We start from the raw sequence: 27,503 nt of genomic DNA on the forward strand, positions 1-27,503 counted from the left end.
GTCAAGGCACCCAGCCTGGGAGCAGGAAATCAGCCCTGACCCTGAGGGCAGAGCAGTTCAAGGTGTGATTTCATGAGTACACACAACAGATTCATCTAACAAAACCCAACTAAGAAGCCAACAAGTGACACATTTAAATAAATAGTATCAACACAAATATTCTGCTACAGTCACCATGACTTTTGGGGAAAAGCATAATACAAACCACTTCAGTGTTTGAAGTGTTAAGTGTTAAGATTTTTAGATGAAGACTAGAACATCATAGAACATCATCCCTTTCAGTACACAAACTTTATTTCTGTACACGAGCAGCACAGGTGAAGCACAGTTCATCTGTAACTGAGAAATGTGTATTTCTCCCCCACACCTCTCAAAGCACTAAACACCACTGTTAAACAGCACAGTCTGTATAACAGTGAGACACCAACACCACTACGTCTTTCACTATGACTGACAGGTCTCACATAAAAAGTAGTTTTTGAAGGTCTGTTAAAATGGGTCAGAAACACATCAGCATGGAAGCACAGATTGTTATATCAAACTCCTACCTTCTGACACTTACAAATTTCAGAGGTGCAGGTTTCCAAATACTTTAGGTTTCCTTTGTAAAACCACATAGCATTTTTAAATAGCACTTTGAACTAAAGAAGACTGCTCATTTAATCACCTATTACATTGTATTCTTCATTCCAGCAGACACACAGTGCGAAGTTCTATCCAAGTTCACAAAACTGATAATTCCTACTAATATTAAACCTACAAATCCCATGCCCAGTGTTTACTATTTGGATTTTGATGGCTTAGTGAGGTTAAGTAAAGATCTGCTGATGAACATCTTGGCAGCTCAGACACAAAAGCAGAATGTGCTATCCCATCCCTCACGGATGTAACATTGGCTGGCTCAGAGCGAAACGTTACCTGGTGATCACACACTGTGGTCACTGGAAGGCACACAGCCTCATTCAGCCTAATTCCAGTGACACATCCCAGCAGGAAAAGTTTTCAGTCCTTAAAGAATAGCGCTGTATTATAAATTCCCTGCCTTGGAGTCAAGCATTGGAAGAAGTGACAGGTAACAGATATTCAGTTTTGAAATGGGTGATGTTTAAGACACACTCATAAAGCAAAATTCTGTTCACCCACTTAAAACAGGTGAGGATAAAACCTCTGGCAAGTTATCTTCAGGAATGATTCAACAGCAGAAGCCCAAAGAAAATACTTAATTACTGTCATATTACTTCCATTACAAAGTGTGTGTGAATACAAAATTAAAGCATGATGTATATGCAGTGTAAGGACTAAGGGTAGCCAGGTTAACATACAGCTCCTAGTTCTATCAGACATCCTTAGGGCTCACTGAGGGGGCTGTTTTTCCAGGATCTAGCTGGATGCAAAACACAACCATGGCTAGTATGTTCCTTCCAAAAATAATGCATTTGGCACATACAGCTCTACAGGGGTGGGATTGAACAGCTCCATTCAAACCTGTAACACAGATCTCAGTGGTTGCCCTGGCTTCCAGAAGTGGAAAGAGTATGGAGTAGAAAACCTTTCTAATTATGTACAGAATTTTCTTTAAAGGAAAGATAAAGAAGGTAAATATACCATTTCCCATGAAAAAAAAAAGAATCATGCCCATCATATTGATATGATGCCTAAACTTGAAACCTAGTAAATAAAAAGGTTTGCTAATTGCTCTGGTACACCTACCTCCTGCTGTGCCTGTCAACTGGTCATTTTATTCATTCTAATTTCCTGATCTGTTAATGAATTCCACTCCCATTTCTGCTTTGGCTTCGAAAGATCCAAACAGATAAGCCAAGTAACTAGACAGAGGAAAGAGTTACATTAATTACATATTTCAATTCTTACTTAAAAGGAGGAAAAATTAAGAAAAAAATATTCCAAACCTTAGCATTCTTAAACTTTAAAATACCATCAGCAACATGATGAAATAATTTGGAGGAAAAAGTGTATTGCACATCTCTGAAAATAAAAATCCTTTCCCCAAACAAACATGCTCCTCAATATTGTCCCCTAAGAATTAGAGTTGTTTAATATTTCCCATCACTTCAGAATATTCTAATTTATTTGTGTACCTAGAAGAGGTCAAATCAGAGCCAGTTTTGTTTTTTTTTTGCAGAGCTGCATTGAGGTACCTTGTTGATACAACCCTTCAAAGTTTAAGAGAGCTTTGACTCAAAAGTGCCACACTTTTAACCACACCACCTGTACAAAGCAATTGTATTTGCATCAAATCTCAGTTTTCAGATTTCCATAATACTAAAGCCAAATGATTCCTTAAGCTTAAACTCTAACATTTCTTCCAAAGTAACTTTATTGCACAATTCATACAGAAAGTTTAATATAGTGGAATGTTCTTAGTTATTAATACCATCTCTAATGTTTAAGTTACAATTTCACATTAAACCTTTAAGAAATATTCACTTAACACACAAAAAAGTTAATTTACTCTAATGCCCTCCACCAACAGCTATTTGCAGTAATTCACATTTTCAAGTTCTAGCTTCTGGAACTCATTGCCATGTCCATGCCAATGGATTCCTTTTCCAAAATTATTCGCTAAATGTTGTACTTCAGTCTAAGTAATACCAACCAGTACCAAATTACTAGTTTTTCAGTGTTAAAGTATCTATTTCTCCATATAACATACAGTACATATATTTTACAAGGCACACATTACAGTATCTACATCACAGCAGTGTGAATTACAGCAACTTAATTTAAAAAAGCTGTACAGAATACAAAGTTTACTTTTTCATCTATTTAAATAATTTTTGCATTAGTTTATATTGTAATTGTCATTATGCTGCAATTAACAACCTGTTTGCATCAATATAAAATTACATTTTAAGAAGTTCATGTAAGTTCTCAGCAGAAAGTCAACTTATAAAATCTCAGTTCAGAAGTATAATTCTTGAAGTACTTGAAAAATAAAGTTAGCTTGAGGCTTTCATTTAGACGCTCTTTCTGTTCCAGTGATATAAAAACTTCAAAAAAGTCGAAGATTATCTGAAATTTCTGAACATGGACTAATGCAAGCTCAAAAAGCAAAAAGAAACCAAACTAGTGCACGATTAGGAATATTTGCACATGTTTTAGTGGGAAATCCTGGGCCAGTAATGATTTCCAGCCCAAATAACCACCCTTATGCAACCAAACACTTAATAGATTTACTGAAGAATATTTCATTGCTATCAATGGCTTAGGAAAGGGGAAAAAAAAAAAAAGAGTTCTCAGCTATATACAGTCCTAAAAGGATTTTTCCATAGCTAAATACAGATTTACAGACTAAACCATACTGGCTCTCAGATGACAGACACATGAAGGCTATGTTGCTTCTCTGTTTTAAAACCTATGATTAATTTGACAATGGTCTCACAAGCCAAGCTCAAACACGTGCCATACTCTGTGCACATTCTTTAACAAATTGATGTAATTAAGCTATTTTGTAGCCAATTAAGAAAAATAACCTAAATGTGCATATCTACATGTCACAGAACTTGTGACAAAAGGACCTAAGCCTTATGGCATAATGGAATTTTAACAGGTATGGTAAGGAAAAATGCAGTCCTCACAGTAAGCAGGATTTATGCTGTTATTCCCTCAAATGCTACACTTGAATATTTTAACTTGAGGTTACTGAGTGAGAAAAAGTAGTATTTGTTAATTGATATATATATAAAATTCTCTACAGTAGCCATTCATTTTCATAACACTATTTATGCACAGAAGGCTTAAGATGGGTTTCCTGAATACTAACAATTTTAGACTGTCTAAACTCAGCTCTTAAAGACTTTATTCTGCTAGACACAAAATACTGTTGCACTCCAGTTGAGATATCCCTTTTCCAAGCTGTCACATGTGCATCTCAGTCTAAGCCACATTATTGTTAAAGAAGTTTCCCTCTGCTACATAAAAGCATATTGCACTTGTAGATATAAAGTAGAGCACCCTTACTTAGGTTATCACTTGTAACTCTTCATATACCTTTGAACTCTGATCTCATCACTTCAATAACTCAAGAGGAGCAGATAAAACCACAGCATCAGCCTAAACTACACCTTAAGTGCTAATTCAAATAAAGGCATTCAGATATACCCAATGTTTAAAAATAATTCTAGCTGTTCTTTATCAAAAGCTACTGAAAAGCTGATTTACTGCTTTTAGCATTGTGTACAAAACTGTTTAATGTTTCCAAGCTGATAAGACTATGCTAAATATCATATTTAAAAAAAAATATTTTAAGATATAAGTTTTGTTAGAAGAATAACGGGAAGTGCACAAGTACATTTACAGACCTGCCTACACTCTCAGAAACAGACTTAAAATAATTTATACTAAAAGTCTTAACAGATCAGATTAAGTATCTGTAAACACTAAAAGCAGCAGTAACTTCCTACTGAAGAACAGGCAGTGGGACATCTTCAAGTTTCAACAGTAAAATTTCAAATTAATAACCACTAGTGTTAACTTTATCTTTATTCACGTTAGTTGTGAATAAGAGACTGCTTTTAAGGGTAGGAACTGTGAGGTCAAGCCACCTACCATGGTTCATCTCTGTAGCAGTACACTGTGATGCTCAAACAGCAGTTTGCAGTTGTAGTTGTGCTGTTACAAGTTGCTCCATCGAGTAGTCAAACTGTTAATTAATATCAAATGCTGTTGTTAAACTCTGTTAATGATCAAAGAGTTTGCTGGAAGAACAGTTTAATAACGAAGACTGCACACACAGAGACTTGCTCAGATACCCTGTGCTTTAGGAGAGCAGAGCAGACTCACAGCAGCCAAGAGGAGAAGGAAAGGACAGACTGGAAGAACGGCAAGGAGGGATAAAACCAGATGCTGGGGAAAACAAAAGCTTCAAGTGGTTCTGCCCTGATCAGCCTGGTGGGCAGGGTCAAGGTCTGTGGGGCTGCCCCGCCTCATCCACCATGTTAAGGATGTAAGTGGCAATGTCATCTTCTGTAGGGGCCTCTGACACCACCCAGGAATCTCCTGCCCCAGTCACCTGCCGGCGGCACACAGGACAGTTTCTGTGGCGGTCACTCCTGTTAGGAAGGCACAGAAATGAGTGGTTTTCACTGATGGTCTTTTGCTGACCAGAAAATCCAGAAGAGCCCCCAAAAGTACAAACCAAACCCGAACAAAAACCAACCAAGTGAGAACTTGAAGAATGATCACATTAACTGAATTAGGCCACCTATCTATTTTGTTTGTTTAAAAACTTCTTTCTTTGTGAGAAAGACTTCTGAATGGAGGTCCATTCTTGGAGTGAAAATTTGGAATCATGAAAATCTGGAATTCCTAATTCTTTGTTTAGGTCTGACAGGATATATCTGGCTACCTGGCCAGAAAGTTTAAATGGAAATTCACTGTCTAAATTAATTGTCCTATATTCAGGAATTCAGCTGAGGTCCTTAGAAACCAATCTCCACAGGCTTCCTAGATAGAAGAAGGAGCCCGTTCCTGGGTTATGCAGCCCACAAAAGTTTAGAACCGGTCCCTTGGAGTCCCAACCCCCTCCACCATCTCGGGGGGTCCCCAATACTTATGTTTGAGCTGGGAGCCTCCATTATTATGCCTAAATTAAGAGATCAACCTTAAAAACTACAGACCAAAAAAAAGCATGGTGCAACTGGAACTTAGCGAGGAGTTCAGCTGATTCATCAGCCAAAGCAGCATATAATCCACTCTCCAACAGTCACTAAACTAAGCCCTGTCCTGCTGATAGATGTCAGGATATTTTCCCAGAAGAGAGAAATTACTTGCTGTATTCTGAGATCCAGGGATTTTTTACTATGTTTTTTCCTTGTGGAAGCCTGGTGTTTGTTACAAGTGTAACTTCTTTACTAAGTCTTTCAAAAAGCCACCACCAAAAAAAAAATCTTATGCACAAATTATGCATAAACCCATTTGCATTAACTAGCCAAAAAAATTACTTTTTTAACAGAGCAAGTCTGTGTCCCCCAGTGCCAGACTGCCAGGACACTTCACTAATACTTGAAAGCCTGCATGGTCAGGCAAGAGCTGTGTTCCTTCACAAATGAATTCTTCTCTCTCACTTTTCCAAGAACTGGTGTATCAGAGATGCATAAGCTGAAAAGGTGTTCAATTTACTGTGAAGCTGAACATTGTAAGCTACACATTATATATGTAAACTTGAAGGTACTGCCATAGAGTCTGATTTAAGACTGATATATTTAAATCAGTAAACTGTATGCTATTTCTTTGAAAGCATAACATATGAAAAAAAAACCTCTCTGATAGTTATTTCCCAAGTGACAGACAGTCCAACTTGCCTTCATATTTGCACAGCCTTAACAAGCTTTAAATGAGATTTTAACATGAAGCATAACATGCCAGCATCTGCATATACCAGCTTCTGAAGCTTCTAAGCAAGACTGTAACAATTCGATTTTAGAAGAATAAAAAGATGTAAGAAATTACAAAATAAATCCTGAACAGCATTTTCACTCTTTTTTATAAAATTTCCTGCCTTCCTTCTGCTTCAGTCTGCTTTTACTCAATTTTAAATTATTTGGCAACCATAGAATCTGTCAAATCAAGCTGAAACATGCATACTATAAAATAATTAATATCCTATCATTTATATTACCATTTATCAATGCATTTCTGGCAGAAACTGTGAGCACACGGCAGGATTAAATCAGCACGCCCATCCATGCAGATGCAACATTCCTCTTCATCTGTCAGCTGTTTAACCCTGCAGAAGAGAAGACATTGTTTTGTTCCAGATGTTTGATATTTATGCCCCAGTTATTACATTTTTCATAACAATTAGTGATGGCCAGAAAGAAACACCTGTGCTTTTAATCCATGAATGGACTACTTATGTCATCCCAGCCTATGTCAGCAGTGAATGTGCATTTATTTTTTGTGTCAGGTTTTTGTGTTAGTATTTGTGTCAGGTGCTTCTGGTGTTGCCAAGGATTCTGTAAATCCCTTTTCATATCAACAAGGAAGTGTGGGGAGTTGTAACTGCTTCATATCACATAACTGGGCACAAGGACAGAAACACTGTTTACATTAAAGGCAGGAGAAGAACCTGCCTTCCTGTCACTGCACCTTAGGCTGAACTAATTCATAATGAACTTTGCCACATTTCTGTGTGCTGGTTTATATCCTAGAGAAAAACATGCATGGCAAGAAGATCACTACCAGAATGCAGGTTCACTCATCTCACATGGCATCAGAATGCCAAGAGCTGAAGTACTCATTAGATTGAAAAGGCTGATTTAATGCTACATATAATTGCTCCTCAAATTAGGACTCTCAAGATGACTGTTACCACAGCTTTTCCAGTTAAAATCCCAGGTGTTTCTGTTGGGAGGGAAGTTTAAAAATTATCTCACTACCCAAGACAGATATTGACATTTTATATATTTTCCCCAAGTATTAAATATCTTTATCTAATGTTCTTATCAGGAGTATCTCAAATACTGGCACCATCAAGACTTCTCAAGTGCAAAAAGGTGCAGACTCCTCAGCTTTCACTGGCCTAAAGAGATATGTAAAGTTTGCAATTTTATAGTCATAGTTCACTTCCAAAACAACCAAGGAAGTGTTCTAAAATTAATGGGTTTTCCAAAAACCCTTATTAATGAATCCCTGTTCTGACCTGGGGGACAGAGATAGTCTAGAAAAAAAATGGCATTTCAGAACTTAGCCCACCTTAATGACTACTGACCAGACTATTTTGCTTAGATATCTAAGGGAGCTTGTCAAATACAGATTCATTTTTGATCTGCACAGAATAGCCAGTTACTGAACAGCACTCAACATGCCTTTGTTTTATCTTTCCTTGGGGTCCTTGGGGTTTCCTTTGTAATTTGCTTTTGGAGAAATTACTTTGAAATGACATTTTTTTTTTTACAGATGGTAGTTTGCATACAATGAGGACAACAATTTCCAAGAAGCCTGCTGTGTTCTTTAGACCTGTTCCCTTCTCATTTTCCTCCCCCATGCTATTCTGAGTACTAACCTTTAAGAACACTTGAATCTTTCAGATTTACTGGTGTCTATACAAGCAATTACACAAGGCCTATTTATAAAGCTTCTGCAAAGTCAGCTTTAGTCACAGTGCTAAGTTCCCAAAGAAACAGTAAAATAAAGGAGTGACAGACAAAGGAAATGCTTATCTCTTTTTTATCAGTAAGCATAAACCACTTAGGCATATTTTGAATGCTCTGAATAGGAAGTGGATGTTGTAGAGATATGGGGTATTATTCTAGGAGAAAAAGTTAAGAAGAATTGAAGAGATAACATTTGCTATTTTTAGATGGTGAGGGCTAACTTTACAGAGCTGAAAAATCTCTGAAGGTGAGAAGAACTGAAATGGGTGGTTATCACAGAAAAATATATAGAAGATTTAATTGGTGTAGAATACTGAAGATGGTTCAGCTTATATTTTCCTTAGTAACTTGAAAAACTTGGCTAAGACACAAGCTCACCAAACTGCATCATATTAGCAAAGTATAATCTGCTTTTATTTGTGACTGATAAGGTCTCAAGTGGTGAAGTTTACAAACAAGAAGGATGCCCATCTCCCCTATCTCCAAGTCTGAAAAACTGAAAAAGAAACTCACATAGGAAATCTGTTATTTTCCTCATTGACTTTAGCAATATATAAAGTTGTTTTGCCTAAGAATCTGGGGTCTATGTTGTTTGATTTGTCTATTTGAAGCAAAAGACCATTTCCAGAAAAATGCGTGTTCTGGGACAACCTTGAGAAAGCAATTTTCCTGTTCTTTCTCAGATATGTTCACAATTTACAGGAAATAAAATGAAATTAAAATAAGACCTTCTTCAATCCACTAACTTAGAAATGTCAGAGAGCTCTGTGAAGTGACAACACAGGTGACCCCTTTTTCATTTCAACAGCTGACGTGTAACACTCAGGCTGTTTCATTAGAACACCTGGCTGCCAGCTCTTCACTGGTGAACACAGAGAACTCTACCATTTACCACCTTTTCTTGGAAAACCTAGCTCTACCTCACTTTAAACTGAGTTAGAACCATGAACTTATTCAGGAAAAGTAAGGAATTACTGGTAGTAGCAACACTTCCACAACAGGGAAAGGGTGATAGACTTCTTGCTTTTACATTCAGTTTGAACTGAAGTTATTGCAGGTGTTGACCTTAGTCTTTTGTTTTTCCTCTGGTTAACAAAGCAGAAGGTCAACATGAGTGAGACAATTCACATTTTTCCAGCCTTGCAAGTTAAAATTATTACCATAATGGATGGGCTTCTAGTGGCAACAGATGGGAACTTTCACATGCCAAAATGTAAGAGGAAGAGAAAGTTTAACTGAAACAATAACAGAATCTGTTTAAACAAACACTGTCAAACCCCCCTGGATTTGTAGCTGCAGCTGATTCAGTTTCCTCCTGTTTCCTTATTCAGGAGATTCAAGATATACTATGTTTCTATTAGAACTGATCTTTAAAAGGGCTGTTCTGAAGGTATGGTAGCATCATATTTCAGGATTTCACCCAAGTGCACTGCAGCTCCCTTGGTGCAAGGGAAGGTGTCTGTCCATGTTTGTGATGGTACAAAGCCTGCAGCTATCAAGAACGAGCAGTTCTCATCAGCAGGTATTTGTAGTTCAGTTTTGAAGTACACTTCCCAAAACGCTTATGTTGTAACTGGGTCAGAAGCTAAAGTGTATCAAAATACCTTCCCATCCACAAGCTGGCCTGACACGAAGACAGAGATCTCCAACTCTCAGCAGCTTCTTCAGAAGTATCACTCTGTGCAAGAACTCCTGCTGCTTGACTGGTGATGTCTTTATAAAGTTGAGTGAACTGATATAAGTTCAAGATTCTGGAAGCTTCCACGATGCCACTTGTTTTATTTATCTTAAGATATGAGAATTGTTTACAATTACTTATCAGGTTTTAACTTGGCATTGCTCAGAATGTTTGTAAAGCACTGCAGTTCTCATGTAAGGCAGTAGTCTCCTTCCTGTGTGTCCTTTATCACATTAACAAGCTGCAGTCTGCCTCAGCAAGAGTCAGGCCTGCCTACAGCTGTTGCAGCTGAGGAACACCACAGGCAGCACCAGGATTTCAGGGCAAGGCAATTGCCATCACTACTCAAATGGATTCAGGTGTGAATAGGGACTGACTGCCCAAAGACATGGGCTGAACTTAGAACTAAGGACAGGATCATCAGTCATTTGATATTTGAGTTTAAAATTGCCTATAGTGATGGCTGCCTTAATGAAAACTAGGAGTAAACAGAAAAGTACTAACTGTTGGTTTCAAACAGAGTTTGAGGGTTGGCTTATTTAACCACGTTAAGATTGCTATGGGGATTCAGGATCATTAAAGGACTTTAATGATAGGATAAAGAGGGGAAAATCTCCTCTTTAGACAGAACAAATTTTGTAAATTTTTGTCATAAATTAAAACATTTAACCTTTAGATTAGTTTTCTAAGGGATCAGACTATGTACAGGCACAGTAGCTCAACTAATAATGCCTGGAAGACCTGATTAATTTCTACTACTGACCTCAAAATCTATAGTTGGCAGTTTGTTGTACCATTTGATTACTTAACCTCACAAATCACCTGCATTTGTAACTAAAGGGCTGTAAGTGCTCCACTGGAAGGCATTACTCCTTTAAAAGTTATAAAACTGTTTTTGTTGCCATGTTTTTTGCAGAAACTTAGAATTTAGACTTAATTTATCTCCAGCAGCATCTTTGAATACATCATCTGTATCAAAACACATGTAGCAGGTGTTGGATTTTACAAGTAAAACTGACAGTCCTCAAATCTGTGCATACAAACTGCCCTTCAAATTAAAATGATCACACTTACTTTGGTACATATTATCCTAACGATCACCTTCCAGAAAGCAGAAGAATCAGACCCAGGCTGCACTTCAAACAGCAGATGTTTATCTTGTCCAGAAGCCAATTTTGCAGTACTGAAACAAAGCAACATCAGTTCAATGCCATGTGCTGGACCTGCAAAGATCAGCAGCCTCAGCCAAGTGCAATTATTTATGGTTCACCTGTCTGCTCTCCATCCTTAAAAGAGATTTTAGCAATACTGCCCAGGGGCATCAAATTACAGAGTATGACTTTCTCAGCATGTCATTGAATACAAAATCCATTTCATTTTATATTGCACAGCAAACTTCAGACAATGTTGTGCAAGTCTTTTGATCCAGCATCAACAAGCAGGTGTACTTTACAGACATTTAAATTCACATATACTCTCACTGTTTATTATACTAATCACACAATATTGTCTCCAATCTGAAAAGGTTATTTCCTCAACAGGTATGTAAAAAAAAGTCTGTGACTACCAGTGTATGCAGATGAGGTGTATTTTTGTTAGTATATATTAATAATGAGGTAGTCAGGTGAACATGTCAGGTGACCTAAAATTTGTTTCTTTAGTGGAACACAGACACAACAGTCTATTCCACAAGAATCAGAACATATTCAGGCTTAAGTAAACACTGGAAAGAAAAAAACCACTCGAGAAACAGTATTGAGAAACAGTGAATTATACTAATATATGCCTGGAGTCTCAGGCAAAACATCAGGTTATGTTCTCCAAAATCTATTTATGTGTCTACCCAGAAGACAGCTATGTGTTTTTCAAGGTCATTCACAAAATATGACCCTCTCAGAGATAATTTCTAAACTAAATACAAATTCACATTTTAGTTAAACAGCAAACATTACAAAGCCCTTATTCTGTGTGTGTGTGCTTCCACTTCATTTTATCACTCTCACTGTGTGCCATAAATACAGGCTAAAACCGACAACACTGCTTTTTTGCTCATTTCATTTTACTGTCATTGTACTGGTCTAGCAAAAGGCAGGCTATGAAAAATCTGACAAAAAAGCAGCCTTTTGTTCGGGATTATCTAGGTCACTGGTTTGGGACAGTAAGCTACATCTCGTCCTTAATGAGGAGCAGCCTGGAATGTCTGCAGAGGTGGCAGGGATGGTCACAAACAGTTCTGTTTCAGGTGCCACCCTCCTCACATAGATCTGCTGGCCCTACCAGGCTCCTATTGCTCCTTCCTACCCAAACTGACAAACAGAGAAGAAGCAGCATTGCATCTTCAGGTGGAAGGGAGAACAATAAGGGACACAGGTGACACTAATAAAAAGATTACTCCAAATTACTTCTTGTGAACTTTTAAGAGAGAGCAGTACTTGCTGGAAGAAGAGTACTGCAGAGAAGTGAATTTCAGGAGGAGAAAGGCCTGATTTTGAAGTGTAATTACAACTATTATTAAGACATAAAGAAATGAAGGATACATTTCAAAACCATCAGGCCAGTTCTGGCTTAGCCAGCACACAATAATATATTGTATAAAAGGTCTCTGTAAAACACACAACAAAAAAAAAAAAAAGAAAAAAAAAAAGAAACCAAAGTAAGGCTTACATATCATTGAGTTCAGCTACTCTTCCCAGAAACTCTTCATAGGTTAGGAAACCACTTTCTTGAACCAAAGAGGCATGCTTTGCTACTTTTTCTGGCAACTTGTTAATTACAGTTTGTGTGTGGTTTGAAATCTGTTGACCCATGGTGAAGCTCTTCACCTCAGTTCTGCAGAGAGAAGTTCTCATTCACTTGTAGAGTCTCTGCCAAAAATATTTGAGAGTTACATTTGTGTGTCTGTGAATGGCTACTCCCTCACTTTCTTATAGCCTATAGTAATTGTTCTACAAGTAACACAATCTGAATAGTTAGATCAGAAATAATGCAGAACACTTCAAAGATCTGGAATGGGGCATTATAATCTTTCTATTTTGTTTACAGCAATACTTATATTAAATTGAGATAACTTTCCCCACAGATTCAGCTTCAACACCGACATATATAAATACATCCAATGGAATGGAAAAAGAAATCTTAAGATGACAATGGTAATTTATGACAATCTTTGTTTATTCTAAATATTTGTGTGTGTGAATATCAGAATGTCTGCACATAAGCACATCAGTGTCTGTTTATACACAGACATCGCATCAGGAATTACCTTTCTTACATCAAACTTACATTGGTAGATTAAAAGAACTCCCACAGCATTCTGAAACTGGTAATCCAAGGAATCCATGTCAGTATAAACCAATTTAGAGACCTCCCTATCCACACAGAACACTCAGCTTCAGGCCGTATTACAGAACTGACTTGCTCAAATGTCTCCAACTCCAATTTACTTCATCTTTCCTTCACACCCAAATCTTTTCCCCCAAAAGTCTGCCGAAGGATTAATGCCACACCCTCCGAGTATTTATCTACTTACTCCCCACGGTCCCCCTGCATTTGACTTCCCCCAAAATGCCTCTTTGCTGAGTTCACTGTTTGTCAAGCAAACCAGTTGTGTCAGGCCCTTCTGAGACTTGTACAGAGAGAGGTGTGGGAGGGCTAGGGAACTACAGAACATCCACCTAAACTCACAAATGGAGCCATTTGACAGGAATTGCGTTACAAACTCCTGATGGGAGGCATCACAGAGAAAGCAGCATTTTGCCCTGTAGGTAGCGGTAGCAGCACTTGGGCTTAACCCCGCCCAGAACAAAATTTACAGCTGCTGAGATCTCACCACGGTGCGAGGAAAACACAGCACACCAAGCCACCTCCTGTCAGAGCATACTGAAGTACTATGCAATTTCACCACAGTAAGCTTCCAATTTATGGCCGGAATTGTGACCAGTTTCTCCTCCCACACAGATACGCTCCCCCTCCGGCCACTTTTCTCCTTTCCCGATAAGGCTCCTCCTGCCCCGCTCTCCAGGAGTGCCTGGTGAGCACACGCCCAGCCCACACGGCAACAGCAGAACCTGTCACCTTCCAGACACTCCTCCCGGATCTCCCGGGCTTGTGCTCCCCCGAGCTTCTCCGGGAGCACCGTGCCTCCTGCGGGCCTGCGAGCTCAGCACCCAAATCCCAGCACTGAAAAGTTTGGGGAGAAACACCTGCAAGGGTGTCTGCAAAACTGGATATCGGGAAATGTTGCACTCCGAGGGTGGTCGAGCACCGGAACAGTGTCTCCAGGGCAGTGGTCAGTGCACCAAGCCTGAGAGAGTTCAAGAAGCGTTTGGACAACACTCAGACACATGGAGTGACTCTTGGGGTGCCCTGTGCAGGGCCAGGAACTGGACTGTGATCCCTGTAAGTCCCTTCCAACAAGGCACTCTATGAAATGATCCCTATTGTTCACCCTTCAAGACCCCACACACCCTGCGCCACCCTCAGACCCACGAGGCGGCCCGAGCGGCGCGGACGGCCCGGACATAGCCCCTCATGGCCCGGGCCCGCCCCGGGACGGGCCGCGCTCAGCCCGGCTGCGTCACGGCCGCCCCGCCCGCTCCCCCCACCCGGCCCTGCCCGCACCCGCCGGCTTCCCCCGGGCCGGGCCTGGCGCTCGGTGCCGAGGGGCGGCGGGGGGCGGGTCCCGCCCGCCCCGCTCACCGCATCCCGGCACGTCCCGCGGAGGAGCCGCCGCCGCCTCACGGGCCCCGCAGCGCCGCGGCCGCTCCCCCGCGCCGCGCAGGCGCGCGCTCGGCGGCGGCGCGCGGGGCTGACGCAAGCGCGCGGCCGGCGGCGTTGCCGGGACACGGCGGACGCGCGGCGGGAGCGCGGCCCGGGCGGCCCCTGCGCCGCTCTCCGCCCGGCGCCCTTCCCTCCCTCACGGCCCCGCCCGTGAGGCCGCTGCACGCAGGGCAGCCGGCGGTGGCGTTGCCCCGCCGGGACACCACAGAGTCACAGGATCGGTTAGGTTGGAAACGAACTCGGGTATCATCGAGTCCAACCTGTGACCGAACACCACCCTATCAATTAGACCATGGCACTGAGTGACACATCCAGTCATTCCTTAAACACCTGCAGGGACGGTGACTCCACCGTCTCCCTGGGCAGCCCATTTGGATGTCTGATCAACCTTTCTATGAAGAAATTCCTGCTGCCGTCGAACCTGAACCCCCCCTGGCACAGCCTGTGTCCTCTCATCCTGTCGCTGCTTTCCTAGAAGAAACCGACCCCCTCCTGGTCACAGCTTCCTTTCAGGCAGTTCTAGAGCTTGATAAGGTCATCCCTGAGCCTCCTTTTCCCCAGGCTAAACACCCCCAACTCCCTCATCATGATAATTTTGCTCCCGATCCTTCCCCAGCTCACTGCCCTTCTCTGGGCTCACTCCAGCCCCTCAATGTCCTTCCTAAGGGGCTCAGAACAGGTCACAGCAGTCGAAGTGTGGCCTCACCAGTGCTCAGTAAAGAGGGACAATCCCTGCCCTGCTCCTGCTGGCCACACTATTATCCATTCTGACACACAGCAGAAGTGCTGTATAGAGCTGGCTTGTTTAAGAAACACTCTGTAATAACTGGGCTGACAAAAATGGGATCACTTTTCACCTTGCTGAACCCTCAGCAGATGCCCACTCAGTGCTGCAATGCCCAGGATTCACAGTGCCTTCACTTGTAACTATGAGCTCTCTTAAACAGTGATTTAAATGATGCTGAGTGCCTGGCTCAGTGGGATCATCCCAGGCCACAGCTGCTGGTGCAAATACCGGTCTGCAGGGAGGATATGGGTGATGGATGTGAGTGGCAAAGGTCAATGCTCATTGACCTTTTCACACAAAAACCCAATACCCATAAACGACAACAAGCCATTGAGAAACAGACATCCTAGAACATCCTCTGGGTCATCCATATCCTGATGCTGCAATATTTAATTCTACTTTTTTTTTTTTTCCCTTAATTTTAAGAGGAGAAAAGGAGTAGTACTTCCCCTTCCTGCCTGCTTCTGTTCACACATGGACACACGTACTTCCCACACCAAAGGCATCCCTCTATGCCAGACAGGGATTGGGCTGGACTGGAAACCTTGCTGGATTTCCTGCAGGCCAAGCACCCCTTTTGCCTAAGGTCAGCAAACATCTGCAGCCTCAGTGTGGGAATGTGAGTGGTGTTAGCATCAAGTGACAAGTACAGACTGTGCTCCCCTGTTCAGTGGGATGAGTTATTTGTCCAAGGTACTTGAGCAGCTCTGGTACATCAAGAAGCTTCAGAGCTGTTGAGAAGGTCTCATTAAAAAAAAAAAAGGCACAACACTTGAGAAAAATCAGAAACATAATGAAGAATTTCTCTTAAGTTTCTGCTACCTCTAGTTAAGGGTTTGGTGTTTGACGCTTTTTGTCTAGATACTTAAATGTTTCCTGTTTGCATTGTAGTAGTGCATCCCTTGCAATTCCATTAAACAATGAGCAGGAATGTTTTGTACTTTCCAATTCCAAGGTGACCAAGTTGTGCTAACTACATAGAGACAATATCAAATAGAGTCCTTGTTGATCAGTACTTAGAGCTGCCTTTATACCATACACAGCAGTGTAACAGCTCCTTTAGCCCTTGTGGTGTTGGCATGAATTGTGTAGTGAAATGGAGGGGCAGATCAAAACATGTGCATTGGTCAGGCAGCAGTGGGAATGTCAGGATGAATGCTGAGTTTTTAAGGTACATGATAAAATAAGACACTTAGAGGTTAAGGCAATATCTTATTAAAACAGGATTTTTTTTTTTTTTTTTTTTTTTTTTTTAGTAAGTAAACACTTCAGGGGAAGAAAGCACCCTTATTTAGCTCTGAAACAGAAGCAACAATAATTATCTCTTGGCTGTAGGGAATAGAGAAACAGGTTAATTTCTAATCTCTAAAACTTGGAAAAGAGAGGCAGAAGGGAGATTTAAAACATTTCCTAAACTACCTGGAATCCACTATGCTTGCCTGTGCCCTTAGATCTGTTTGCTACTCTGGCACCTTCATGACTGGTGGCTGTGGCACTTCCTGGTGGCCTTTCTTGTGCTGTCTGCCCCTCACAGAGCACTTCCATTCAGGACACAAGGTATTACTGTGATGTTTTGCAAGGAGAGGAATTACTTAACTGGCTGGGAAAGCTGTGTCTAGTGTTGTCCTCTGTTGCACATTTTTCTGCTAAAATTCTGCTGATGGACATCTGAAATGAGCAGTTCTTAGAGCTGTACTGAATCACTTGGAGCCATAAAACATTTCTGAACTAGCAAAAAAAAAAAAAAAAAAAAAAAAAAGGCAAGAAGAGAAAACAAAAAACAACCCAGGGAATCTCTTAAGTATAATGCTAGAAATACACTATAAATCATTGCCAGTGGAATGTATAAACACTGGGCATTTTAAAATTTATGTGAATGAAAAATATCCAAGTTCATAATCCAGTATCCTACACTGTTGAAAACACAATATAGGTGACCAGTTCTATTGCTATTTTAAAAATTATTATTATTATAATCTAAAACTATGTATTTAAAGCTGATGAAGAAAAAAAAAATCTTTCTTTGGCATAACAACCTCCTTCATATATTAAGGGAAATTATCAAAATTCTTTATTCAGGAAAATATTTGATAAACTGCTAGTGTTGTTATAACAACTAAGTACTTCAGTAACATTATGATTATATGAATTATTTTTACCATGAGACAGTTTTCGTGAGAATAAATTGTCCAGACAAACAGATTCACCATAGTTTATTTTTTAGGGAGCACCATAGACATCCCATATCACCTGAGACCTTTATTATAAAAGCTACACTTAAATACACACAAAAGATCTCCATTATAACTCTTGTTCAAGGATTTTTTTGTCCCCCTCTGTCAAATATCTCATGTGGAAGAATGATAATGGTTTCAATAAATAAAAGAGTAAATTATGATACAACAAAGGTATCTAAGTTATTCATTGCTGTGTATATCTATATACATATACATCAGCATCTTTGTACCCTTCTTTGGGCATTTGAATGACAGTGGCTTAATCCTTTGAGTTTTTACTCCCTTGTAAACAGAACTGTTTCTTCTGTTTGTAAACAGACATTTTTAAAGCAGCATGGAACTACTGAGTGGAAATAAGCTAATCTACATGAGAAAGAACTACAGTGTCAGCATTTTATTTTAGGCATTAGGCTAGCAGGCATCCTCCAGCCAGATAAAAAAACCTTTTTATATATATTGATCTGAAGTCCATGCAAATAGCTAATGTAGTGCATGTTGTTAACAGCATATTTCTAATTGCTTCTTTATTAAAAATGAAAAATAAGCTGTAAAATGGATTTGTAGAATTTATTTCAAGTAAATAAGATGCCATGTTCTTCTGCAAGAATATTTGTTGCCAAAGATGTAATTATTGAAAAACCAAGGTTTCATATGTTAAAGAAAATATGAGTATTTACAATCACTTATGTTTAAAAGCACTACTAAGTTCTGTGTGCTTTATTTTATACTTCCATCAAGAACTGTACATTCTTCCCTTTAAACTTCTGCTTCTAGACATTTTACTGTGGCCTCAGGCTTAGTTTTACACTCTTCTACCTTATTTCCATTATTCTGCGTTTCCTTCTCAGGTGTTTGGTCATTTGATTTTGTCTCTTTCAGAGCAGTAGTTACAACTGTTTCTTTTTGCTGATTCTTGTTTAAAAATGGTAAGGTTTTCTTGTACCTTTTAAAAGAAAAAAAGATAGTAAAGTAGAAATACTGACATAGTTTGGTAGTACCACTTAAACAACTAGAATTAAATTACCATACTCAAGCAGAAGTCTCTCAGAGGATAGTGGCATGCTAGATCATTGTGCTTTTTCCAGCAGTGTGTTATCTAAAGAAATATTTTGGTATTTTTTTTAAAAATAGACAATGTATATTCAGGATTTGTGGTACACAATGATAAAGCTGTCTGGGCTGGGGTGTGAGAACTGCACACTTTTTAGTAGCATTTAATGTATTAATGTACTGCATTGAAGTCTAAGTTTGACAAATGAGTTCAACAATTTTTTTTTTCTGAGCAAAATCATAGTGCAATAATAAAAACTTTCACCTTGAGTGTGACACAGAAGAAAAAAAAGGATAGAACTGCATAACAACAGGTGCACATTTCAGTGTTGCTATTTTGACACAATTGGAAATGTTTCACACTAGGCATGATTGACCAATTAAAAGTAGGCAAGATCTTTTGTGTTCCTTTTCTAAAGCAGGGAGTGGCAACAGCAACAACAGTGCAACACTATCATGTCATCATCATTACTACTCTCCTCTTTAGTATATATTTTAAATATTCAGTGATTGCACTCTAGGAGTTAATCCACTCCGAGAGAGAGAGAGAGAGAGAAAAAAAAAAAAGCAACTTACTTTTTGATATAACAGACTGCTAGAACAACAGAAATAATGAAGAAGATGATTGCCAGTACAAGAAGTGTCGTGGGGATACCTAGAGATATAAGCACAGTGTTTTTATTTATGTACTTAAAGCTGATGTTCTGAAGGCTTAAGAGCAAAAGTCTGGATTCTTCTAAAACCAACCTATTATAACAGTACATACACATGAACTGAAGAATAGAATATTAGGAAGATCAAAAGGTGAGTTACTCCTGCTCATTTCTTTCAGGATAGCCTAAAACTGGTATTTGGGCAATCCCTGACAGATATTTATCTAATCTCCTCATTGGAGGGTTTTTACAACCTGCTTGAAGAACAGACTCTTGTTAGTAACTGTTCTTACAGTTAGCATGCCTTTCCTCATATTTGGTCTGTTTCTCCACTGCTGTGCATTAGGATTGCTTACTCACACTTGTATATCAAGAACAATTTTTCTACAAACTTCCTTGGCTTCTTTTAGTTTTAAGACCCTGGTGAGTTTTCCAGTACACTGAGAGTGTTTGCCAAGATTTTTTCCAAAAATTTTTTACCCCAAATCACATTAACCAGAATGAACTTGCACCATTTCATATAAAAATTTATCATAAAGTATAAAATCAGATCTTAGTTCTTCTTAAAAGCTATTTTTAAATCCTCTGCCCTATAAGCCTTGTTCTGCAAAACCAAAACACTCCTATTCTGCCTTCAGGTTCAGCTTTATCAAAATGGACACTGGAGCAGCAAACAAAAATAGCAGTGAACAGTTTGATTACTGACTTCTACATAATTATCTCTTTTCATTAAATAACTACCACATAAGGCCTTGTTTTTACCTCCAAAAACAACAGCATCATTCTTAAAGGCCAGGTGGGGAGTGTGCTTGGGAGAGTCAGTGGGTGAGTGCTCCTCTGGCATTGGTGTGGTGGGCCCCTCTGTTGGTAAGAGCGTTTCAGTCACACATACGACACGGAATCTCTTTTTCAGGAATTGTTCTGACTCAGTCACAGTCTCACTGGGCACTGTTGTGATGTTCTCAGTCAAATCAGAGGCTGAATATGCAGCTAAGTCCCTTGATGCAGTTGATAAAGGAAATGTGGTTGTAGTTGGGTCTGGTTGACATGAATTAATCTGAACATCTGCAGCAGGGAAAAGAAATACGTAAAATTTGTGTTGAATGCCAGCTTTGCACTTAGTGCACACACATCTATTGAAGTTGTTCCTCAGTCTTTCCTTTCTAGAAATTCTTAATTTTTTATTCAAAAAAGCTTTACCCAAACCAGGCAAATATATCCTATTTCAAACATGTGGTTACAACTTAGATTATACAGCTTTTATCAGTACTCACACACACTCCTTTGAGCAACTGTGGTACACATTTTATGATTCCATACCAGACTATATCCCTCATGAAAACTACTTAGAGTAATACTGCACATAAAACCCAACAGTATAACATCCCACAGAGCAGGGAGCAGCTTAACTGCAGATTCAATGTTAAAAAGTATTTCAATTATATTATATATATGTTCAAAATATATGCATGTACTGTTGATATTTGGAAAATTAATTTGATCTCCTGTAACATAATGTAGCCCAAAAAAGGCACCAGTGTGAGATAATAAAGAGATTTGATTGTAAGTGGGGAGGAGAGAATGGGAAGCAAAAAACTTCATGTTTGAAGAAAAATAAGTAATTTCCAAAAATTTAGTCATTTAATAGAAGTGGACGTTGTCTGTATAAAAATGTAGGTGCAAGTGAAGTTTTATATGGAATTGGAAAAGCTGAGTTCTGATTCAGGCTCCTGTGAAAATGTGAAAATTCTACTTTGCTAGTGAAATTCTATATTATGCAAAGCTACAACAATTTCACTAAAGTAACAACCAAGTTAACATAAATACCAGGGAAACGATGTATGTGCTGTTTTCCAAGTGAATCCCCATGGGAAGTCTGATGACGCAGTCACCTTTACAGAATGAAATGCCAAAGGGCAGGGACTTGACACTTTTCCCACTATGGTTTTTCAAGAGCTTTTGGCAAGTTTTTTTGGCACAAGAAAACTGACAAAATGAGCTTCTGACAAATACTTCGGAATGAAATGGAAAGAAATGCCTAGAACAGGCAACAGTTTGGAAATTAAGAAAAAGGAGTGCAGAATCATCCTAATGTGAAATATACATTTAATGGTTTTCTAATCATTGAGCAAACTTGACTTTTTTCACACACTCTAACTGTATATAGTTGCTTTTTTTAATTAAAGCAAAACAAAGCAAATAATTTGGAGTTATTTGCTACCTCTTTAGCATCACCCAATCTACCCAACACTTTTGATGCAGAATAACACACATTTCGTGCAGTGAATGTGGCATAGGCCTTCTCTCTGCAGCTTTATCCTCAGTCTCTTTGGAGACTCCAATGTTCACAGTCACCAGGCAGAGTCTCAGTCTTTACATCTTTGCATCTCCATCTTTCTCCTGCTTTCCAGCCCTTGTTCCCACAGTGCTCCTGAAAATTTTCAGGATTTTTTACATATCCTCTTGCTCTTGTTATCTAAAATTCATTGGCCAAGTCTAGGAACTGATTCTAAATAATTATATTATCCTTTTTTTGGTCTAATTATTGAAATATTTGTCATGTAATAACCATAGAGATGGGACACAAGTACAAACACAACATCTCTAGTTACTTATTTTTAGTAGAAGCCATTAAGAAACAATATTGACCTATTGTGCTGAGATCTAACTTATATCAAGGCCCAAATTCTACTGTTGAACTTCAGTCTGTAAATAGCCAGTGAGGAGAAGGGCAGGTCTTTTAACACTTAGGGTGATGCAAATTAAAAAGAACTGTTGGATTTTACTGATTAGGAATCTAACTAACTTTATGGTCTCTTGAAGTTCTGGCTTGTAATTTGATTTGACTTAATGGATAGACCTCCCTTTATAAAAAAAAAAAAATTCTAATTTTCGTGAAGTAACTCACTCTTAGCCTTTTTGCAAAAGCAGACACATCACACACAGACACCCTGATTAAAGATTAAGTCACTCTTTTTAAAATAATCATACCAAAATAATAAAAACATATTAAAAGCATTGCATCAACATTAAGTAATGGGAAAAGCAACTCTTCCTCAAGAGCTTTAATGTCAGCACCACATTGTTAACTGGGATTAACTGAATTCACCTTTTGCATTTCTTGGAATCTTCTGAGCTAAGAACAGCTGGACAATGTTTAAGACTGCGGGGGGAGGGTCAACAAATTATAGGAAATTACTCACTTTTATGATTTTTTCATGCAGATTTAAAAAATCTAATATAATCCAAAACAAAAAGAAAATGCAGTTGTCATGCTTACATACCTGAGGAATTGAAGCAGTAGAGATGAAATTTTTTATCCTTGCCAACATTCCATTGTACTATTCCAGTTTTTCCCTGACCACATTTCTGGTTGGATGTTATCCGTGGAATAACAGCAAATCCATCTTTCACCCATCCATAGCTGCAATAAAAAGGATCAGTGCTTTTAGTATGAGATTTATCACCAGCCTCAGCTGTGTGTGAAGGTGTTCACTAAAGGTAGTGGGCCAATAACTGATGGCACATACTTGCATGTTTCAAAGCCATGTTTCAAAGCCTCTTCAACTTGTATTTTACTTGCCAACTCCAGGTTGAATTGATTACATCCATTACTTGCTTCTGAAAAATTGGCTTTCTGATCAAGATAAATTCCTATGCCCTTGATCCTGCAAGGTGAATTAATGGAACCTGTAATTAAGCCATAAAATAGTCAAGGTTAGTATTTGAATATTAAAATTCATTCCTCATGAAGAATTTTAGATCAACTGAATTGAATATTTTTTTGAATTTCTAGCTTGAGGATAGCAGAAAACTAATTTCTAGCAAAAAAGACATTTTAAAAATAGAATGTATTTTTTAAACACAATAGTCTGAGATTTCAAGAGGCTTGACTGTCCTTAGACTAAATGCATATGCAGCCTTTTTTCTCTTTTTTTTTTTTTAATGAATTCAAGCCAGCTGTTGCACCAAGGCATTGATTCTGTTATGACACCCTTCTTATCAAGATGGTAAGGTATATAAAAGCAAAGGAATTATACATAACTTTTCATGGAATTAATATATCAATAAGGAAATAAAACTACTTTATAATTTCTGATGTTCCTTATTCCTCCTAAACTCTTTTTTTCCCCCTAGCTTTGCGCGATGCTTCCCTCCCTCAGCCACTATCAAGTTTTCCATTTACTGCGTTTGGGAGGCAGCAGGAAAAGAGAAGATAGGCAGAATGTAACACTTTCCCAGGCAGTTCATCCAGCTTTCTAAATAGCCACAGCTGGCACAGTCTTTGTGACACCTGCACCAGCAAGTGCATAGCTCAGATTACACCCGCTCTTCTTTCTCATCTGTGTTAAGGGCATAGGACAAAATTCAGAATTTGGCACAAATAAGGAGAAAGGGTATTACTATTTTGCCTCCATATTTTACTGGGAACATTTACTGGGGAAAAAAAATATTATTTTGGAGTTACATACAGTAATTGCCCTGTCAAATGAAACATTTCAGCATTTGATTACAGACATGTCAGATAACCACCAGTCGCAGGTGTTACATCCCTGCTCAATATGTTTGTCAGACTGTATTCACTAGGTGTGTGCACTAATGTGTATTTCACAAAATCCGTGCTTCAGAATGCAGGCAGTCCATAAACTCTCAAGGTAGGATGAAGTGATGCCTCCAAATCCACCCCATGAGTTCTTAACAAGACAAGTTAAACTGAATTTTATGAATGAAAAGATAGAACTGGCAGCCAAGCCACTCTTGCAATGAGAAGGGGTAAAAGGTGACTAAGCTTGTGTGGAGTGCTAAGAAACCAGACAGGCTTTTAGCTCCTGCTTCCACTGGATGTGGTGGGGCTGGAAATGGCTTTTGGAAAATGATGCATCTCTGGTGTCCTTACATTTAGTTTAAATATTTGGAAGAGCTGCATTTTAATCAGGTGGCTCTATCTCAGCAGAGAGGAAAAGCCACTGAACCCTTGAGCAGTCCCCTCAGACAAATTATGGCTGCATCCAGCCCTGACCTGAATGTAAGTCAAGCCCAAACACATCGCAGGGGGATGCAGAGAAGCCCTGGTGCTCAGTGAAGCTGTGCATGCTGTTAGCAAGGACTTCAAGTCTGCTTTATTTAATCTATTATTTTCCTATCTTCAGATTTGAGCCAACACAACTTTTAAAAAATGTGATGTTGAGAAAGGAAGCTTCTCAATGACCAACTTAAAAAATTTCAAATAAATCTGAGCAAAGGAATTTAATCAACTTTTAAAAAATTACCTAGGTACTTGTGAACTGCTACTCTCATTAATCATTCAATTACAGGACAAATATTTTCACATGTGTATTGCAAGTTAGATACACAGCATAATATAGAAATTCAGTGCCAAAAACTTAGGTTGCAAATTATAAGTGACTCTAGGATATGGACCAAAATTGTATCTTAGAATTTGCTAGGCCTTTTAACTCAAAACATTGATTTAATGATACATTTTGTAAAAGTTATGAATTTCATACTGTGAGGAAGGAATCCAAAAAGAGAACAGTAGCCTTTTCAAGTCTCTTCATAGCTCATTAAATCATCTCTGAACACTGATCTAAAGATGGCTGAGTTTGTGCAGGAGCAGACTAATCCTTTAGAAGTACATTATCCTTTGTGGTCCACAAGCTGAACATAGTTATACTTTAAGCTCTGCTCTATTTAGGTAACCTAGTACTGGCACGTTCTACTCAGTATTTTGGTCTTGGGTTAAAAAATCTGGTTTACAGAAATAAGTGAGAAGACCTAGACAGAAGAATGACAGTATGACAAAGTTGCCATAGAACAGGAAGAAAATTGTTCAGTTTTTAGTTTTTGTAAGCTGTGGATGTTGGCCTTGTTATGTATTATGTATTAGTTCCCTTTCTGTTTGGTTTTTTTTTTTTGTTTGTTTTTTTTTGTTTTTTTGGTTGTTGTTTTTGTTGGTTTTTTGGGTTATTTTTTGTTTGTTTGTTTTGTTTTTTGGGTTTTGTTTTTTTTTTTTTTGAGGGGGAGCTGTTGTTTTTCTCTTTGCCTTGTGTCTAACCTTCACTCTAATTTATTAGAGTTCCCTTTGGCTGCTGGTGTCAGGGAGCAGCAAGCATGAGGCTGCTCCACAAGGAAGGGGGCCAGGAGCAAAGGGTGACAGGCACAGTCCCACAGCACCTTAACAGCACCACAGTGGGGATGGTGGTGGGTTTCACTGCCACCCAGAGAGCAAGACAATGAGTCAGACATCCATAAAGTCCATTTGGGAAAAGCAGGAGATGGTTCTATGCATGCCTGAAGTCTATCCTGGAGATAAGGCTACCTGCAGCCTAAATCCAGAGTCCATATGTGAAGCCCAGACAGCAAATCACTACAGGAGGGAAAAAGCCCAGACAGTAAATCACTACCATAAAACAGCTCCAAAACACAGCTGGGGATCAGCACTGAGCTTAACTGGAGCTCTTGGAGCCACGAGGGTGCATGAGAAGGTGTCCCAAGGAAGGTCCTTGGGACTTCCTCAAGCTCTCCTTTTCCCCAGTGGAAATTGTACAGTGTTGGTTTTGCTGGAGGACACTGCTGTTGTTAGGTACTCCAGTCCTGTGGAATTTCAATAGGACTTGAACATCTAATTCATTCAGTCCAGAAGTCTTTCAGTAGGTGAGAAAATCAATTGTCTGCAATAACTGTATATGTTCTTTAACAGAAATAGAACAAGCATTAAGTCCTTGGAAAACAGAGAACCATCTGGAAGGTTCTGGTGTGCATTGTGCTTCTGCAGATATCCCAGCAGCTACTGCAGTAAGGATGGATTCTGTCAAGTTAATAATGGAATTTGAAAGAGAACTGGTGTCATATTTTGCTCTGGTATTTAAAATGATACAAAATAAAGTTACATTTCAATAGATCTGAACTTAATCCTAAATGCAATACCAGATCTTTAAAATAAGCAGTTCTGTGGCATTTAGATTCAGGCTTCAGCATTTTCAGCAATTAAATTAGACCAACAATGAAAGTTTCCCTACATGCCAGTTTTTGTTGCACTGTATTCTCAAAGCCCTCTGGCTTCCTCTGCCAGAAACACATTTTTTACACACGCTCCTTCCCCACATTTTTGTTTGTAAATCCAGCTACTTTTTCAAGACTTTAGAAAGTGGAACTTTACATACCTGTTACAAAGTAATTTTGAGCCAGGAACGTCATAACCCAGATGAAAGACACTGCTGAGGTAACTCCAAGATAATTTGCCATTGCCACCAGCTTGGAAAACTCAGAAAAGTAGGAAATTCAAGGTATTTTGTTGCCTGTGCTAAGGAATGTTAAGGTATTGGATGCTGTCAGGTGATGAGATGACTTCTGGAAAGCAACTTCAGCTGTCACTGCAGTGCTTCATAGAAAGAATGCCAGAGGCAGTGTGGTGACTGTCCCACTGCAGGGCGAGGTCACGGAGCGGAAATCCCTCATCACCCTTTCCACTGGCTTTCATGTGGGAATGGCTGGAAACTGTCACTGCTGCTGATTCGCAAAGCATGGCTGAGGAAGTGAGATAAGGCTGTCAGACTGCTAAGTCAGTAAACACTTCAAAAGAAGTTTTTCTTCTGCTATTTTTTCCTGTTTTACTGATGAACAGATCATTATTCATGTTGTCTATTCATCTGGTAAATAAAACAAATCTTCTATTGTATCATAATAAGCCACACAAGATTTTTCTTTTTTATTGGAACTGGAAGGGCATCCATTCCCCACTGTCCTATTTGTCTTGATGGAGTAGTTTTACTTTTTTTTTTTCCTTAGAGTTCCAATGCAAAAGTAGTACTCACAACACAGAGGTAATATGAAACTTATTTTTAAGAGATTTGCAGATATGCTACTGTAAATGGGATTCCTTTTGAGACCACAGGTACAGAGGTGGCAGCCAGTGCCATCACTGCTGTCTTTTCTAACATTCCAACAGTGACTCACTTGGATTGGTTCAAAACACAGATGATCCTCACAGCTATGATTTAGAAAACCTTCAGGTAGTCTTAGAATATTTTTTCCAGAGGTTCCAATAAATACAGAGCAGGAATGGAGTTAAGGGATGGGCTAATCCCTTTAGTGTCAGTCATATCTGCTGTATCTACGTTATTCCTGACAGATGTTTGTCTAACCTGTTCTCAAAGATTTCCAGTGACAGATTCCTAACATTTCCTCTGATACTTCCTCTTG

General features: G+C 39.1%; 2 protein-coding genes across 3 annotated transcripts; both read right to left on the minus strand.

Annotated features, from left to right (window-relative positions):
- Positions 1-272: 272 nt before the first annotated feature.
- On the minus strand, positions 273-14,583 carry RNF141 (ring finger protein 141). 2 transcript variants are annotated; one of them, XM_021529467.2, is made up of 6 exons: positions 14,494-14,583; positions 12,460-12,659; positions 10,870-10,978; positions 9,722-9,903; positions 6,641-6,748; positions 273-5,072 (listed from the first exon to the last, which is right to left on the minus strand). In XM_021529467.2, the coding sequence occupies exons 2-6, from the start codon at positions 12,642-12,644 to the stop codon at positions 4,922-4,924; spliced, it is 735 nt and encodes a 244-aa protein (XP_021385142.2). In that variant the 5' UTR covers positions 12,645-12,659; positions 14,494-14,583; the 3' UTR covers positions 273-4,921. The 2 variants fall into 2 exon arrangements, with proteins under 2 accessions (XP_021385142.2, XP_021385144.1); XM_021529469.2 differs by lacking the exon at positions 12,460-12,659 and having other exon boundaries at positions 14,494-14,580.
- Positions 14,584-18,151: 3,568 nt separating this feature from the next.
- LYVE1 (lymphatic vessel endothelial hyaluronan receptor 1) lies at positions 18,152-26,997 on the minus strand. The gene is made up of 6 exons (XM_021529511.2): positions 26,465-26,997; positions 22,832-22,991; positions 22,586-22,725; positions 20,064-20,366; positions 19,225-19,303; positions 18,152-18,541 (listed from the first exon to the last, which is right to left on the minus strand). The coding sequence occupies exons 1-6, from the start codon at positions 26,544-26,546 to the stop codon at positions 18,355-18,357; spliced, it is 951 nt and encodes a 316-aa protein (XP_021385186.2). The 5' UTR covers positions 26,547-26,997; the 3' UTR covers positions 18,152-18,354.
- Between the last annotated feature and the right edge of the window lie 506 nt (positions 26,998-27,503).

The sequence above is a fragment of the Lonchura striata genome, chromosome 6 (assembly GCF_046129695.1).
Source record: "Lonchura striata isolate bLonStr1 chromosome 6, bLonStr1.mat, whole genome shotgun sequence".
In the NCBI taxonomy this organism is placed as follows: Eukaryota; Metazoa; Chordata; class Aves; order Passeriformes; family Estrildidae; genus Lonchura; species Lonchura striata.